The sequence below is a fragment of the Astatotilapia calliptera genome, chromosome 18 (genome assembly GCF_964374335.1).
Source record: "Astatotilapia calliptera chromosome 18, fAstCal68.1, whole genome shotgun sequence".
NCBI classification, from domain to species: Eukaryota; Metazoa; Chordata; class Actinopteri; order Cichliformes; family Cichlidae; genus Astatotilapia; species Astatotilapia calliptera.
In genome coordinates this window covers 9,763,746-9,782,423 of record NC_137439.1, presented here as the reverse complement: position 1 = coordinate 9,782,423, position 18,678 = coordinate 9,763,746, and the positions used below count along the sequence as shown (strand labels likewise).

Below are 18,678 nucleotides of genomic sequence, written 5' to 3'. Positions count from 1 at the left end.
GGAACTTAACAAGTACATTCTGGCAAATGACTCAGTTGACTGGAATCAAACTGTCACGTGTGCAGGGAGTGTTTCTGCTTTCTCAAACCAAAGCTGTGAAACTGTGTCAAGATGGAGCGGATTGTGTTTTTTGGCGCTTTTTTATGGCTGTGTTCATGTGAAGTAAATGGTAAGAACCAACTTTTATACTAACTGGATGAACTCAATTTATCTTTAAACCTAGGTGTTACCTCAGCACTAATGAATATTGTAAAATTTGTACAGCAAATAAAGCCATTAGGGAATGAGAGGAAGAAAGTCAAGTAAATGTAATATAAATAAATAATAAACAGGTATTGACATGTTTTATATAAGCTGACAGGCACATCATAATACATCAAATGGAGAGAGAGCATTTCTGAAAAAAAAGTCCAGAGCGCTGTAAGCTACTAGGAAGTTTGGGCTAACCGTTACAAAAGTGGTTTTGTCACAGTCCTGGGTGCGTTTGTTTTAAGTTCAACATTTTAATTTAATTTTGTATTATATGTCAAGAGTTTTGTTTTCTAGATGTATTTTATGTTTTGTTTCCCAGCATTATAAAGCTAATTTCTGTTTAGGTTGTGTTTTTTTCTTTCATAATGTTTTAATCATAAAAGACATAATTTGTTCATGTCTCCCCAAGAACACTTATTGCTTATAGTTAATTCCCAGTTTTCCTGCTTTTCTGTGTTCCGTGTGTATGTTAAGTCAGTGTTCCTGTGATGTTCCAGTATTAAGTTACTTGCTTGCCTTCAATTTAGTTGTATTTTCCTTGTCTCATCCTAATTTCAGAGGATCTGCAGTACACATCATCATATACAGTGAGGTTGTTGTGCTGTTAGTGAGATAAATGACAGAGAGTGACGTTTAGGTAGTTGCTCTGTATTATGTTGGTACATGACGCAGACGAAAATAAAAGAAGAGGGATCACTTCCTTAAATTTAGTTTCAGTATTTTTAGATGGACGCGTACAGATTTGTTTTCCTCACAGTGTTGTATAGTTCATTATTATACATTTAAATACTATTTAAAAGTGATCAGATAAAAATTGGGAATATTTTAAATATTTTGTTTCTATCCCAAATGTCAGGACAAGTTTGATTTAAAATAATGAGGAAGTTCCCCAAAAACACAACTGAAGGTTTTGGAGAGACAATGTGACAGAACAGTTGTGGAAGTAATATTAAATAACTAATAGCAAACAGACTAAATCTTTCCCTGCTGCTCAGAACTCTGGATAGTCATGTTTTGTGAAGTTTAATACATTTAAGCACATCTCTGTATAATAGTGTGAAAGTGAAACCATCCCTTTTAGTGGGAGCAGGTTTTCTTACTATGAAGCCCATATAATTTGCTTGGCACCACCTCAACTGACTGGAGGCATTTTCCACGTTTCACTTCTCAGATTGGGCAGGAGAATATAGAGAAGTGAATCTGATATAGTTTTAGGTGAATTAAATGCTATTTCACATTATTTTAGTGATATTAAGTTGACATCACCTTCTGTCATTAAATTACATTTGACCATATGTAGCTTTATGCACATAATTCTGATATTTGTGTTGTTGTTCTTTTTTTAATTCTGTTTTTTTTTTATATTTCTGTTCTTTTAGAGTTCCAATATGTGTTTGTGCGGCATGGAAAGGACTTACATCTGGATATAGGGAGATCTGTTGTACTAGACAAAAAAACAGATTTGATCTGGAAATTTAATAAAACTAACAATGTAGCTAAATGTGCTTTTAATAATGATCCAGTTGTGTTTGACAAATATGAAGGAAGGGCTGAGCTCTTCAGGCAAAATTACTCTTTGCTATTAAAGAATGTACAACACAGTGACAGTGGAGATTACACTGCACTCATGGTTAGCAATGTAGACCAAAAGGTAGCTGAATACAAGGTCATAGTCCAAGGTAGGTTTCTTTTTTAATCTTTTTGAAATATTGGTCAGGCATAGACCTGTTTTAAATCTCTTCATGTCTGTTCCTCTTCAGATGCAGTTTCTCCAGTTAACCTGACAGTGGACTCTGTGTCTGGCAGCTCAGAGTCCTGTGTCCTTGCTATGACCTGCAGCACAGTGGATTCATCCATCCACCATTCTTTTAGATGTGATGACAAAAACTGCTCTCAGGTCAAAGAAAAACCCACAAACTATTCATCCTCTTTCATTGTCTACCGCCACCAAGACTTTATCCTGTGTAATCACAGCAACCAAGTTAGCTGGGAATACAATAAGATCAAGTTTGACTGCAAGGCAATTACAGGTAAGTATAAGAGCAATGATGATATGAATGATAAATCCAGTTTAATATATTATTCAGCTCAGTGAAAAAAGAATTGTAAACCTAAAAGCATTTTTTTTATCCTAAGGATTTTATCTGTTTCCAGGTGAAACAAAAGGTTTCTGTTAAATTCTCAAAACCTCCCATGTTTGGTTTGGTGAAGAATTCTACAGGGAGTGCAGAATTATTAGGCAAATGAGTATTTTGTCCACATCATCCTCTTCATGCATGTTGTCCTACTCCAAGCTGTATAGGCTCGAAAGCCTATTACCAATTAAGCATATTAGGTGATGTGCATCTCTGTAATGAGAAGGGGTGTGGTCTAATGACATCAACACCCTATATCAGGTGTGGATAATTATTAGGCAACGTCCTTTCCTTTGGCAAAATGGGTCAAAAGAAGGACTTGACAGGCTCATAAAAGTCAAAAATAGTGAGATATCTTGCAGAGGGATGCAGCAGTCTCAAAATTGCAAAGCTTCTGAAGCGTGATCATCGAACAATCAAGCGTTTCATTCAAAATAGTCAACAGGGTCGCAAGAAGCGTGTGGAAAAACCAAGGCGCAAAATAACTGCCCATGAACTGAGAAAAGGGCAGCACGGTGGCACGGTGGTTAGCACTGTTGCCGCACAGCAAGAAGGTCCTGAGTTCAATTCCAACATCAGGCCGGGGTCTTTCTGTGTGGAGTTTGCATGTTCTCCCCGTGTTTGCGTGGATTCCCTCCGGGTACTCCGGCTTCCTCCCACCGTCCAAAGACATGCAGCTTGTGGGGATAGGTTAATTGGATAATCCAAATTGTCACTAGGTGTGAATGTGCGAATGAATGTGAGTGCGAATGGTTGTCTGTCCCTGTGTGTTGGCCCTGCGACAGACTGGCGACCTGTCCAGGGTGTACCCTGCCTCTCGCCCTATGACAGCTGGGATAGGCTCCAGTGCCCCCCGTGACCCTGAAAAGGATAAGCAGAAGCGAATGGATGGAATGGATGGAACTGAGAAAAGTCAAGCGTGCAGCTGCCAAGATGCCACTTGCCACCAGTTTGGCCATATTTCAGAGCTGCAACATCACTGGAGTGCCCAAAAGCACAAGGTGTGCAATACTCAGAGACATGGCCAAGGTAAGAAAGGCTGAAAGACGACCACCACTGAACAAGACACACAAGCTGAAACGTCAAGACTGGGCCAAGAAATATCTCGAGACTGGTTTTTCTAAGGTTTTATGGACTGATGAAATGAGAGTGAGTCTTGATGGGCCAGATGGATGGGCCCGTGGCTGGATTGGTAAAGGGCAGAGAGCTCCAGTCCAACTCAGACGCCAGCAAGGTGGAGGTGGAGTACTGGTTTGGGCTGGTATCATCAAAGATGAGCTTGTGGGGCCTTTTCGGGTTGAGGATGGAGTCAAGCTCAACTCCCAGTCCTACTGCCAGTTTCTGGAAGACACCTTCTTCAAGCAGTGGTACAGGAAGAAGTCTGCATCCTTCAAGAAAAACATGATTTTCATGCAGGACAATGCTCCATCACACGCGTCCAAGTACTCCACAGCGTGGCTGGCAAGAAAGGGTATAAAAGAAGAAAAACTAATGACATGGCCACCTTGTTCACCTGATCTGAACCCCATTGAGAACCTGTGGTCCATCATCAAATGTGAGATTTACAAGGAGGGAAAACAGTACACCTCTCTGAACAGTGTCTGGGAGGCTGTGGTTGCTGCTGCACGCAATGTTGATGGTGAACAGATCAAAACACTGACAGAATCCATGGATGGCAGGCTTTTGAGTGTCCTTGCAAAGAAAGGTGGCTATATTGGTCGCTGATTTGTTTTTGTTTTGTTTTTGAATGTCAGAAATGTATATTTGTGAATGTGGAGATGTTATATTGGTTTCACTGGTAAAAATAAATAATTGAAATGGGTATATTTGTTTTTTGTTAAGTCGCCTAATAATTATGCACAGTAATAGTCACCTGCACACACAGATATCCCCCTAAAATAGCTAAAACTAGAAACAAACTAAAAACTACTTCCAAAAACATTCAGCTTTGATATTAATGAGTTTTTTGGGTTCATTGAGAACATGGTTGTTGTTCAATAATAAAATTATTCCTCAAAAATACAACTTGCCTAATAATTCTGCACTCCCTGTAGTGTAGTTAAAATAGTGTTTCCTTTACACGAGCCATAACCCACCGATTTTTCAAGAATTTGAAAAAGTTTTCACATTCTGTTCTGATCCTGAATACCATGCATTTACCATTATGGTCTACCCTCACTCTGAAGAAGCAAACATACCATTTTGTGTATGCAAATGTTTGTGACACTAATTTGTTGTAGTAAATTGGCACAGCAGTAGATATGTTGTTTAATAGTTGTTATTAGAAAAAAATCACAATCACTGAAATAGCCACTGAAAAACTCTAACAGAGCTCAAAAGGTTTTAAACCAACATTTGCAAAAGTTGAGTGCTTGGGCTTTTAGAGCAAGTCTACCCTAACACATAATTGTACAGTTATTACAATGTTTCTAACCGTTTCTAACCCAATGTTTTGGTTTCTTTACAGTTCACAGTAGAGCCACCCTAATTCAGATTTCAACTTCAGTTGGTCTCTTTCTCTTGTCTGTCTTCATTGCCCTTTGCATTGTCACAAAATGTAAGTCCCAGTCTGTTTTTAAGCAGCAACAACAGTGAATCTACACTAAATACACAGAAATCTAGCATTGTATTAAAGCATACACTTCATGCACAAAAGCATTCCTTGTATGATTCTGCAATGCCATAAGAATGATTATAGTGCAGCTGAAATTATGTTTTGGTAAAGCAGTATAAATTTGTTTGGTATAAGGTTTTACAGATTCAGTTGTCACTTGAAACAGTGGTGGCCCAGAAAGTCAAATGCAGTGCAACTTCAGTAAACACAAGCAAATAGAAAAATTCTGCAAAAAAAATCAAAAAAGAATTAAAATAACAAGGAAAATAATGCAAAGATCATCTTTAAGTGGGCATGAAACACTACATGTATAAATGCTAGTTTACACCAAGTTTTCCCGTGTCAGTGTATTTACTGGTAAAGAGACAAAGAGTGAAAATGGGCAGTATATCCTTCCCAAAAAGGTGATTCTGTTCATCTGGATGTGGGAGAAATGTTTTGTCATTCATCCAAGTAATGTCTTCAGTTTCTCACGAGACTGCCCACTTATTGCAGACTTTCCTTACCTGGATGATTGAGCATGCATCAAGAAGCAATATATCCTTGATTTGTTAACACAGAAGTCATAGTTGCAGCACGGGGCAGTACAGAAATGTCCTCCTTAAACTGATTTCTATTTTTAGTCTCGTTATGTTGCCCTGAGTTATTGGTTGTGTTATTAGTAAGGTAACATATAATAATGTAAGTCTATTGACCGCAACCAACCAACCAACCTGATGCTGTACTGTAATGTTCTGTACTGACAGAAGATGGCGTTAAATATGTTCTATAAACTTTAAACACTTTATTCATTTTATACAGACTCTATACATGTAGTTTTTCATCTCCACTTTAAGAGAAGTAACTGTATTATTCCATTGCAGAAATCTTTGTTACATTTTGAAGGTTATTCCAGGACCAATGCACAAAACAGGAGAACTGTGTTCTACGAAATTCTGAAAAAACTATTTGTAGAGGAGCAAGCTAGAGGAGTGACAGACAAACTAAGTGTTTGTAAGTCATATGACAGTTCACAGATAAGAAGGGTGTTCAGCTAGAAAAGAACTGTGAATTAAAATATAAGATTGACGGAAGCCTACAGACACAACAGTGTTGTGTCTGTAGGCTTCTTAGTCAGTAATGTGTAGTTCACAATGGATTTTATTTATAAAGTAAACTATATTAATAATAAGATACAGCCACTCAGTAACTCACTAAGTTTCTCACTTACCCGGAAGCATCTGCTGATTTGTACTTTATGTAACTTCCACTACAAGAATTCGTATTCATTCTATTCCACCTAAAGGAGCCCACAAAATTCTTGCATAATTGTACAATATATGATAAAATTATTTTGACAATAATATTTATCTAACATGATATTTTGGATTTTTTTCTAGAAAATCACACCGGACAAATATTGTAATCAGATTCTCTCAGGAGTGCCCTGAAGGATGATGGATGAGTTCAAACAAAACAAAATGTATTGGGTTTTTTTATTTATTTGGGTTTTGTTTGCCTTGTTTTGTTCTTTGGGGGGGGAGGTCTTTGTTTTTTTTAAACTGTACATTCTTTGTTCAATATCTATAAAATATTTATAGATTTGTCATAAACACTGGGATGTTGATGGACAAGAATACACATTAGATAGCAAGAAAGGAGGAGGACAGGAAAATGCAGCCTATGTAGTAGCATTGAAATGACATGTGTAAACCTAATAATACTTTTTACGTTATCACTAACAACTGTTATTGAAAAGGTTACAGTTCTAACAAATGTATTATTATTTATACTCAAATCAACAACAGTATATTTTAACTTCAAAGTAAAAGTACTGTAAGTACACTCTTGTATCATTTATCAGGTAATGTCAGTGGACTAAGGTGAATTTCATGTACAGTCTGTGAAAAAAAAAAACATTTTAAAACTTACATGGTTACATGCGCTAAAGAAATTATCCTGTCACCACAAGTTTACCACACGATTTATTAAATACACCTTGGACATTTCTGTGTTGGACCCTTTTGTCTCAGTTCTTAGAATGATTTTTAATCTTTTTTTGGTGAACACATGCAAACTATAGCCTCTGTTTCCTGTTCTTAGCTGACAGGAAGGGCAAACAGTGTGGTCTGCAGCTGTAAGCCATCTGCTTCAAGTTTTGATGTGTTGTGTGTTCAGACATGTGCTTTTGCATATCTTGGTCGTAAAGGATGGCTATTTAACTAACCAGTCTAATCAAACTTCTCAAAGTGTGTAGAAAAATCTTAGTAGATCATCAGTTTATGAAGTGCTCAGACCAGCCTGTCTGGCACATTTTTGTCTTGGAAATTTATCATGTTTTTTCCTTCCCCCCCATAATCCACACAATTTCAAGTTTTTGCTTTAAGTGATCCTAATACTGTTAAAATTTCTTACCATACCTATGGGGATTGAGTCTTTCTGGAGCAAATTTCAGCTTAGTCTATATCTTAATTTAACAAATATGAAACTGTGTAAGTGAAGCAGACTACTGTTGATCCGAATCAAACTCAACATTTCCAATATTAGGTTGAACATTTTGGTACGTAGAAACATTTCATTTATTTATAATCTTTTACTGTAAAAGATTTATACAGTAGGAATACAATGTAAAAAAACAAAAAAGTGACAATGAAAGAGAAAGCTCAGAAGAGAGGAGAGTCATTCTTTGTATTTATGTCACTGTCGTCACATAGAGGTTTTAGTCTTGGGACAACCCACACAGGCTGTGTGCATCACTGCTGAAAATCTTGAATGAGGAAGTTTGCACTTCCTGATTTTCACAGAAGGTGTGAAGATGGCACGTATTTTATTTTGGGGAGTTCTTTTGCTGCTTTCATTTGAAATACAAGGTAAACACTTATTTTTACACTCTGATTAACATTATATTTTTATTAGTATTATTTTGTACACTAATATGTCAAAGTGATTCGTCTCCTTTGCTTTTTGGAATCTGGTTTTGTACTATAGCACTAAATTGTTTGTAAAAGGCAAACAACAAATGACATATAATAAATAATTGTCAGGGAGGAAGAAAGTCAAATAAATACAGTGAAAAATGAATACCAGGCAAGAAAATCGGTATTGAAATTACAATAATTACATTGCAATAAGTATGCTTTTGACATATTAACAAATGAAAAATCAGACTGATTTTCAACATCGATGTTTCTGAACTATGAATAATGGTAACATGGGGCTGGTAAGTGCTGACTATCTGCTCGATTTCTTTGTGTTATTTTTACATTCTTTTCCCAAATCAATTTGGCTGAAGTTGAATTAAAATGTAGTTTTATCCGGCCCCTTTTTCACCAGAGAGGTGACGTTCCATGTCCCAGGCTAGTCTTGGTAGGGATCAGTCCACTTCTTCTTCAGTAACTCAACAAACCATGTAGTGCAAATAAACAAAATTCCCTTAATGGTTTTTTTGATAAACGCTGAAGTACTGTACTCCACTCAAAACCAGTAGAACACAAATTCACAAAAAGTGTCTGATATTAAACCGAAAACTGAAGCAGCCATGTTCACATGTTGTAAAAAGATAATGTGTCTCTCTGTCACATAGGCATACACACACACACACAGAGGAATGCGCACACACACAAACACACACACACACGCACGCACGCACGCACGCACGCACGCACGCACGCACGCACGCACGCACACACACACACACACACACACACACACACACACACACAGATGTCAGTTGCTGACATCTATCTATTTAATTTGGTTTCCTCTTCTTTCCTCTTGTCAGTATCACTTCTCTCCCTCTGTCTGTGTTTCCACCCGTAACTTTGTGTTATCCATATGCAATTGTGAGCTAGAACTAGAATAAGCCACTTATTATATAATCATTTTAGAATAATTTGGACATCATTTGGCAGAACCCCTGATCAACAGGTTTATTTTTAAATGCAATGTTTTCATTACGATTTTGAAGAACAAAAGACTGTAAGAGGGAAATTTCCATGAGTGCCAGGTCAGGGTCACGTCACTCTTTTCTGTTTATACTTCCCCATTATAACTGGCTAATGCCTGCTTGTTCCACTTCTTTGGAACTACTGTAGTCTCCATACCCAGCTGAGTTCAGAAGAAATTACTTGGCTTGAGAGCAGGGAGAAAGGGGCCAGTGTAGAGACCTCTGTGTCGTAATCTACCAAATGTATATATTTTTAAATGATTCAAATTATACATTTCATTAAACATATATATTTTTAATATATATTTCAAAGCCAGAAGTTAAAAGACAATACAATTCTGTGTCATGATTACCACAATCTGACATCATGGCACAAAGCTTTTTCTTTTTTTAACTGGAAGCCAAAAAGAGGACAGTTAGCAGGAAACTGGAGCACCAGAACTGTGAGAACTGACAGCAGAGGGGACCCAGGAAGAGCAGTCAGGGGAGAAAGGCAGGACAGGAGCAGGGGTGGCCCAGAGCTTTAAAACCATTTGCAAGTCTTCTCTTTAATGTTTCTATAATTTCCAGTGGTCATGTACTCTCAGATATGCTCTGATGAACTTAACTTCACATTGATAGTTGTATTTATTTACTTCCTCTGAAAAAAGGAAACATTAGACCAATGCATTTCTGCAGCTTCATTGCTGTGAAATTATGGTAATCATAGCAAGTAGAATCATCTACAATATTAACTCGGCTACATGAGTACCACGTTTTTGTACTGCACTCCTGCAACAATGCTTTACAAACTGCTACAAGCACAAATGCAAACATCAGGCAGACAGACTGTGGGTTTCTCTTTGGTCATCTGTGTACAAGCTTGACTGAACTTCCTCTTATAGTTAGTTTTACTGTGACAAAAACTAACAGATAAAATACTATTTCTGTATGAAGCAACAGTATATAGCAGTGTGTCATAAAATGGGTGATCACATATGCTGAATGACTCCTTACAACAAAGTAAAATCAACAGAAACAGCATGATTACTGATCAAAGTTAAATGTGAAATGCTGCATAATAATATATAATGCTGATATTACAACTGAGAAGTGGTTAAGTGTGTGGTCACAGCTGTGAGACTGCAAGTAGATGAAGAAGCACATATGAGACTCTGATAGCTGTGAGATAAACTCCAATGTCTTCAGCTCCAACTAAAAATAAACACCAGTGTGTTCACTTTCTAATTTAATTCTGTCAGCAGTCACGAACTACATGGATGCTAAAATTATTCTACCGAGAAAAATATTTTTATTACCTCCTCTTTCTGAGTACAAACATTTATGCTTTGAGAGTGAAGTATGTTTTAGATGAACATTCAACTTAAAAAAACAGAGTTAGAAGAACACACACAAACAATTGATGGACACTATATATATATATATATATATCACTGCAGACATATGCAAGCAGTGGATGGTCTGCAATTTTAGATCCTAAATGAGAAAATGTGAACAATATTACAGTAATACAGTATAAAACTGTATAAAACTGTAAACATAGAATGATGAATACCTACAGGAACAGTTTTAAGTTTGACAGCAGTTTCCATTTCAAACATGTTGTGAAGTCATCACTAGTTTAGTTATCATTATCTGTTATTCCTTTAGATCAGTTTGAGTACACATGTTGACAAAATGACAAAAAAGGGAGAACAATTTGATCTTCCTGGCCAATGTTACTTTGACATGTGGAGAGAAAGCAAAACGATCAAAGTTTGGAATCAAAGTGTGAAAGAAGTGTGAACTGAATGAACACAGCCTTTTTTGTTTTTCTTAAGGAACATGATTGATAGATTTTGCAATTCTACTAATATTTCAGTTTCATTAATCTTTATTTAATCTATTAAAGGTATTTGTTGTATCTTACCAAAAAAAAGCCCAAAATGCACACATTTGTGGATGTCAGCAAGAACTGAAACAAAAATAAGCAAATGATAAATGTAAGAAAATCAGCAGCTCAGTAGCTGTGGGGCTTTTGTCTGTTGAAGGAAATAACAGTTGAATCACCTCTTTAAATTTAGTCACAGCACTGTCACGTAAACTTCCAGTTTAATGAAAAAAAGTCCCCGGTGCTCGCTAGTTCATTTTTGTAAATGCAAATGATAAATAATAATTTTTTAAAAAGATAAGATAAAAGAGCGTTTCAAGAAATACTGTTTGATGTTCAAGCAGACACTTAGGGTCTGAAAGGCTAAGAGTAAGGATTTAAAATGTTTTATAACTTTATCTCAGTCTTCATTTCATTTTTAATGGTTGATTCCTTCATTGGTGATTTTTGGTTTGGCTGGACATATTCTGTACAGGTTTGAGGGTTGCAGCTTCCCTCTTCCTCTCATGGAGGGAAGCAGAGAAGCTTCCTGAGACAAAAAAGTATCTGGTTAGTTTGGTTAGTTTCATAAATGTTGACAACTCTAGATATTAGAGGTGCACCATATAAAGTTGGGTGGAAGCCATAATTTCCAATAGGATTTTCACGAGAAAGCCCACATTTTATTGTTGTAAATGTTTTGAAACCTAGACAACCAGTGACTGAAGGACGATGTTTGGCATAGCATGTGCTGCATGTGATCGCAAGTCAGGTTGGGGAAGGGAGTAGGAAAAACCACAATCAAACATTTTGGCAGTTACACACAAATCTATATTAATATGAGAGATCTTTGATGTAAGGGTGTTTTATTACAGCTGAATAAAATTTTAATTATAAACATATAAATATAATATAAATAATAAAAATAGTTAAGAAAAAAATTCTGAAAAAATATCTACTGTATTTAATTTAAGGAGTTCCAGTTGCATGTTAATAAGATGATTCTGACATCAGGTTTGTTGTTTTTCTTTTAGGGCTCCGACATGTGTTTCTCCTCCGTGGAAAGGACTTACACCTGGATGTAGAGAGATCTGTTGTACTAGACAAAAAAACTGAATTGATCTGGAAATTTAATAAAACTAACAATGTAGCTAAATGTGGTTTTAATAATGATCCAGTTGTGTTTGACAAATATGAAGGAAGGGCTGAGCTCTTCAGGCAAAATTATGGGTTGTTATTAAAGAATGTGCAACACAGTGACAGTGGAGATTATACTGCATTCATGGTTGGCAATGAAGACCAAGAGGTAGCTGAATACAAGATCATAGTCCAAGGTAGGTTTCTGTTTTCATTATCTTTTTGAAATGGTGATACAACATAGACCTGTTTTAAATCTCTTTATGCCTGTTACTCTTCAGATGCAGTTTCTCCAGTTGACCTGACAGTGGACTCTGTGTCTGGCAGTTCAGAGTCCTGTAACCTCACTGTGACCTGCAGCACAGTGGATTCTCAAATCAGCAGCATTTTCACATGTGATGCCCAAAACTGCTCTCAGGTGGAAGAAAACAGTTTGAAAACCCCAGATTATTATTCGTCTTTAATTGTTTACCTGCATGGAGACTTCATCATCTGTAATCACAGCAATAAAGTCAGCTGGACAGACAGTAAGACTAAACCTTACTGTGAGACAAGGACAGGTAAGTTTAAAGGCCGTAAAGACATGAATGACTGATTTAAATCATACCAATTTAAAGAGTTTATGCAGCAGAACAAAGAAGTAAAACTAATTTTCAATCTTTAAAGACTTCATCGCTTTATATTGGCCTATTCGTGTTTTTCTGTTGAAATAGAAGGTATTAAACTCTCAAAAACTAGAAAACACCAGTCTGGTTTCTTCATCCCTGATTTGTCTTCCTTCCCATGTATTTTTTTTGTCTAGTTCAGCCAAATCTGTGTTTGTTTACCTTTCTTTGTATTGTATATCTTAATCCATGTCTCAGTGTTGGTCATTTGCTGTTTTATAGCCTGTGTCCTGTTTCCTGTGTGCTAAATGTTCAGTTTTGCTCCCCTTGTCTCATTCATCTGTGATTATGTCAGCTGAGTGTCCCTCTGTTCCTTGTTTCAGTCTCTCTCACTCACCGTGTGTCCTGTGTTCCATTCTAGTTCGTAAATTCCTGGTTTCTGTCCAGTCATTCTCACCACAGACATGCCGTTAACCAAGGTGACGATCTAAAAAGGATTTGCAGCTTTCCATTAACAGTCATAGAAGTGTATGAAAATTTCTAAATCTAATCACCTTTGGTTGGTGAATTTTGATTGGTAGTCCAAAACCTTTTGAGATTTAACACAAAGTGTTTGTGCTTCTGGTGTGATGATTCTGCCATTACTGAAATAACTGCAAATTTAAAATGACAGATTCTCGTCAGATTGTTTGTGATGTAATATTTTGTTTTCTTTACAGTTTCAAGTGCAAACATAATTATCGCAGCTGCTGGTGGCCTCTGTGGTTTCATTTTCATCATTGTCATCATTTGCATTGTCGCAAAACGTGAGTCGCAATTTGTTTTTTCAGCAAAAACAGTCAAATAAGAATTGTTGCTACTTTAAGTACACTGAAATCTAATATAATATGTAAGTATGCACTTAATGGGGCGATCGTGGCTCAAGAGTTGGGAGTTCGCCTTGTAATCGGAAGGTTGCCGGTTCGAGCCCCGGTCTCGGTCGTTGTGTCCTTGGGCAAGACACTTCACCAGCGCCAGTGCTCGGCAGCCTTGCCTCTGCCAGTGTGCCCCAGGGTGGCTGTGGCTACAATGTAGCCTCCCATCACCAGTGTGTGAATGGGTGGATGACTGGCTGTGTAAAGTGCTTTAGGGTCCTTAGGGCGCTATGCAAGTACAGGCCATTTACCATTTTAATATACATAAAAATACTCCATGAAAACAAAGAAAGTCAAGCCCAAATTTGGTACAATAGTATGGATCTGCTTTGTAAGGCATTTTTAAATGTGAATGTAATTTTCATTCAGAATGTCTGTTTAAGTTAACCTCACCTCTTCAAAAAGTGTTCAATTAGGTGACACATTGGTTCTCAAATTTCCCCCAATTTCACACTTATGAACAAATGAGCAAAGATTAGCAATCAAATCAGCTGTAAGGTTTAAAATCTATGTATCCAAATTATCCTGTCTAGATTACTTTCATGAATGAATTGTCTTCAAAGCTTCGTGGATCCTCACAGCAAAAATGAGTCTAAAAAAATGGTGTCCCTCAGTAAGGCAATATAGGCTGGAGGAGATAAAATTAGAAATAAAGCACCGAGTTGCTGCTACATTTGAACTAAAACATACAACTGCTTTAAAATGTTAGGTAAGTAATGCACATTCACAGGCAGTGCTGGGGAGATTACTTTTAAAATGTATTCCACTATAGATTACAGAATACATGGCCAAAAATGTATTTTGTAACGTATTCTGTTAAGTTACTCAATGAGAGTAACGTATTCGGAATACTTTGGATTACTTGATATATTATCATGCTTTTTACAACTACATGAATGTACTATAGCTGTGTGATTTATTACTATCGCTGAAGGTTAATCACCACCGAGCTAACATTTTTAACTGGCGTTAGCTGAGGTTAGTTCATAGACCGCAGACTGTTAGATTTGATGGATAGCATTAACAACCTGTTAGCAGCAAATAACCATGTGCAGTTCTGAAAGCAATGCCAACTAGATTTTTAAACCTTAATATAAAATGAGTAACACTAGGGTGGACATTAGGTAAGGCTGCACTTTTTGCAGTGATCTTGTATAGAAAACTATTTCTGTATCAGTAATATGTTTTCTTTCTTTCTGCTTTCAGAACTGCACATGGTTATTTGCAGCTAGCAGGTTGTAATGCAGCCTTCATTAATAGTCTTTTGATGCTGAGAGTAGCTTGGCTGATAGCAAACAGAGTCAGTCCCATTCTTCTTTAAATGTGAAGTGAAATTTCCAAGTAAGAAATGCATTCCTGCCCGTGCACTGCTGGCTCTGTTTTCCTGGCTTCAGGTCCACCATGTAACTGACACCACCAACATTAACAGGACGCTTATATTAGAGCCTCTTATTGCATGTTTTGTTTGGATTTCCTGCAATGTGTGGATTTACCAAGATTAGAGAGGGGATAGCCTAACATATGAAACGGGAAAAGACCGCTGTGTAATCCATTTATTTCAACAAAGTAACTGTATTCTAATAAGCGGTAGCTGCAATGGAATGCAGTTACTCATATTTTATATTTTAAATACGATACGCCGTTACATGTATTCTGTTACTCCCCAACACTGTTCACAGGAGGGTAAAACTGTAATTGGACTGAATTGTAGGGTTGAATTTAATCCCACTGGGATAAGAAATTTGAATTTGGCTGAGAGAAAAACCACCACAAAAACACACGTATACACATAAAACAACAAAAAAAACAGACACAACTGAAATCTAATAATGCGACCTGTTACCTAAATATTTGGTACCGGCTAAAGAATGAGCAGTTAAAAGCTCTGATTTTTAGTGTATTTTTTCCTAGATGTGAAGCCACTTTGCCACTTTTGTTGCTGCTGTTTATTTAAACATTCACATTACTCTGTGAAGTGCAGCATTCAAGCCAACTCTGCTTGGACAAATATGTGACAGAAAATATTTTGTGCCTTTTGCCCTAAAACCCAACTGGGATCAGTTCAAAGTGTTGGCTTTGAATATCACATTATCTGTATCTCACCTGGTTTCCAGTTGTTGTGTGTTGTGGAGCTGTCTGAGCTCCACCCACATCATCAGAACATTGGATTGGATACAAGTACTGCATGAAACAAGTTTTGACCAGTAATTAATTAAAACTACTCTTTTAAAAAACAAACAACAAAACACCCCTGCAGACAGCTCCCTTTTTTTGCTGTCTTGCATCTGTGTTTATCGATGCAGCGTCTGCAGTTCTCTCAAGAAAAAAATAATACTGCTAATCCCACCTGGTTAAATAGCATTAAATAGTTTAAATATTTTTTTAAATAATTAATTGTTGGTTGTTAATTGCTGCCTTCTATTAACATGTCCGAGACATAACTGTGGAAAAAGAAGGGACCACAGTTACTACAGGCCCTTAACCAGTTTGTTGTTCGTGACTACAGTAATGAGTAATATTATAATACATGAAAACCCACTAAACCTCATCTCTTCACCAATATTATAGGAGAGATACATGGCATTAAGACTGCTGCATCTAGAATAGCACCAAGCATTAACAGTAAATATATTTTCTAAGGGTGAAAGTTATTTTAAAAAAAAAGGAAATTCATTTTGACCAATAAAGATCGATGATTTTATTTATTTATTTACAGACTGATCAGTTCACTGTATGATAACAGGACAGGGGTGCATTAGTTCTCTGTAGCTAACATGAACTGATCTGGAGTCAATGTTATTTCCAGTGAGGAATTTAGACGTTCTGGTGGAAGATATGTGCTGTAAGTAAATCTGTATTTACTGTGACTGGCTTGCAGGTAAACGAAGGAACCAGGAAAATCAACTGTATGAGGCTGCTCAAGTAAGTGAACACTTTTTCTTAAGAGAAAAAAGAAAGAAAATGTCTGATTCAGCTTTATTTTAAATTCACTTCAAATTCAGAATAGTTTAATGAGCTAACACACTAGTTTTATGCGCCTGCCCAAAATCAACCTCCATCTTCTTTCTTCACTGCTCCACCCAGTTTGTTTGTTTTTTAACAAAACACTTTGGATTTGTTTCTAGGAGCATCCTCCAGGCCAAACTCGAAATGAGAATGTTCCAGGAGATGCCTCGAGTCTTTCCCCAACATCTACTTATGCCCTCGTGGAGTTTCACCCTAAAACAGAATCCACGAAGTCCAAAAAGATTCCACAGCCAGAGACGGTGTATGCTCAGGTTACCAGACCCACCAGGCCCAGAGTCACTGCCCAACAAACAGAGCTGGAGAACATCAGTAGTATAAATTCACAAGGCTAAACACATATGAACTATGAACACTTGAACTCTGCTTTTCTTTTTTCTAAAATGTTGGCACAGAGGACATGTTGGATCACATTTATCACCTGTTTAAAACACAAATGAACTGAATATTTTCTTAATGTTTTCAAACATTATCCTTTTTTGTAGTAATATTTTTGTGTTTTAGATGGTGATGGCTTACTGTGAAGTACAATATTTTGTTTTTAGAGCTATATACTTGAATCTCTTTTTCTTTTTCTTGTTTTTTGAAGTTTTCCTGAATAATGTAGTGCATATAATCTTTATCAATAATTATTGTAATTTTTTATATGTGTTGCAGACTATAAATAATACTTAAAGTTAATACATTTCAAGTTTTCTTTTTATAGATCTAGACCAGGGGTGTGAAATATAAGACTCCAATCCAGCCCACTGGGAGCTTTTAAAAATGTGAAGGAGGGCATAAATTTTGGACTGTCGAATATATTTCAGTTGTTTTGCCATGGCGTTATATAAACTAAAATGAATTGGTTTGGCACACTTATCAAAGTGGGCTGGATGTGGCCAACACTGTAAGATGTGTTCAAAATCCACGATCTAAACTTTATGGAGAAATGTATTAAATCAATTCCTCATTAGGAAGACTTTGTTAGTTAACAGCCACCTTAAGTTTGTTGTGGAACAGCTGCAACAGAAAAACTTTCTTTGTAATTTATATTTATTACAGAAAGAAAGGCATGGGAAGTCAGCAAAACAAGAATAAAGTCTGGAGGTATACAGAAAAATCTTAAACATTTTTCTACTGGAATTTTCAAAATTAAATTCTAAATAAGTGTATATAATAAGAATCTGTCTGGTTGTTCTGACCAAATGTCACATGTCTAATGGAGTTTCCCCATATTTACCCTCATGAGTACATGCTACTGCCAATCAGTACATTTGGTTTCTTGATAAAGATGACATGTCCAAAAGATCAGATCTCTTCCTTTTTTACGACTCAGACTGAATGCCTTTGTCCTCAAAGGTCATAGTGAATTACACACATACACCCAAAGCTAAAAGTACATAAGACAGAAAAAAGATTTTCATTGCCTTCATGTTTTTTTTTTTTTTAATTTAGCTGTTGTACCAGGGAACTAAATTGTTTTCGTAAAAGTCAAATGTAAAGTAGACATTAACAAAAAACATGTTTTGCTTTTGAAGAGGTTTTACAAGAACAAATTATGAGAAATGTTTCAATTAATTTATCCGGAAGAACATTTTGAAAATAAATATTTTGAAACTGATTAGTGGTGAAAAATACCATGTTCATCATTTAAAGATAATGTTTTTATTGTCAAATATATTGGAATTACATGTTTGGCCTTTTAACAGCCAAACTGAGATGAATTACAATACTGATGTCAGTTGTTTCATGAAGTCTGAGTTTCTCTTTATTTCTCTTGTACAAGAATATACTTGTACCAAAAAAAGACAAGAAAAACTCATCTTATTTAAAGGATTTCTGTCATTGTCTGTTGTAAAGTTAGAACTTCATATTTTCATAAACATTTCAAGTCTTTTTACCTGATTGGCTTTTTGATTTTCAAGAATCAGATCTAAAAATGGAACCGTTGTTTTCTGCAAACACAGAGTCTGTTGCTGATTCCTTCTACTAAGTTTCGTTCACTCTCTTTATGTCTGTTTCCTCCGCCTCCTCAAGAACAAAAAGCACTCTACTCAGCAACCCTCCTCTGGCACTCTCTGATTAATTGACAAAGTTAGCAGTGCGGCTGGTATTTATCGACTCGTTGTGAGAGAGGGCAACCTTGACCCAATAAATTATCACAGATATATTGTTGTAAAATCATAGTAGTGACTTCAAGCAGAATCATGTGCAATAATGACTGTTACGGGAGTAACAAGT

At 36.4% G+C, this 18,678-nt stretch overlaps 1 protein-coding gene across 2 annotated transcripts; it reads left to right on the top strand.

Annotated features, from left to right (window-relative positions):
* The first annotated feature begins 9 nt into the window (after window positions 1-9).
* LOC113011287 (uncharacterized) lies at window positions 10-18,342 on the top strand. Of its 2 annotated transcripts, none has more exons than XM_026150762.2 (6): window positions 10-169; window positions 1,632-1,931; window positions 12,194-12,472; window positions 13,237-13,323; window positions 16,310-16,353; window positions 16,557-18,342. In XM_026150762.2, the coding sequence occupies exons 1-6, from the start codon at window positions 112-114 to the stop codon at window positions 16,788-16,790; spliced, it is 1,002 nt and encodes a 333-aa protein (XP_026006547.2). In that variant the 5' UTR covers window positions 10-111; the 3' UTR covers window positions 16,791-18,342. The 2 variants fall into 2 exon arrangements, with proteins under 2 accessions (XP_026006547.2, XP_026006548.2); XM_026150763.2 differs by lacking the exons at window positions 10-169; window positions 1,632-1,931 and adding exons at window positions 7,693-7,850; window positions 11,810-12,109.
* Window positions 18,343-18,678: the final 336 nt, after the last annotated feature.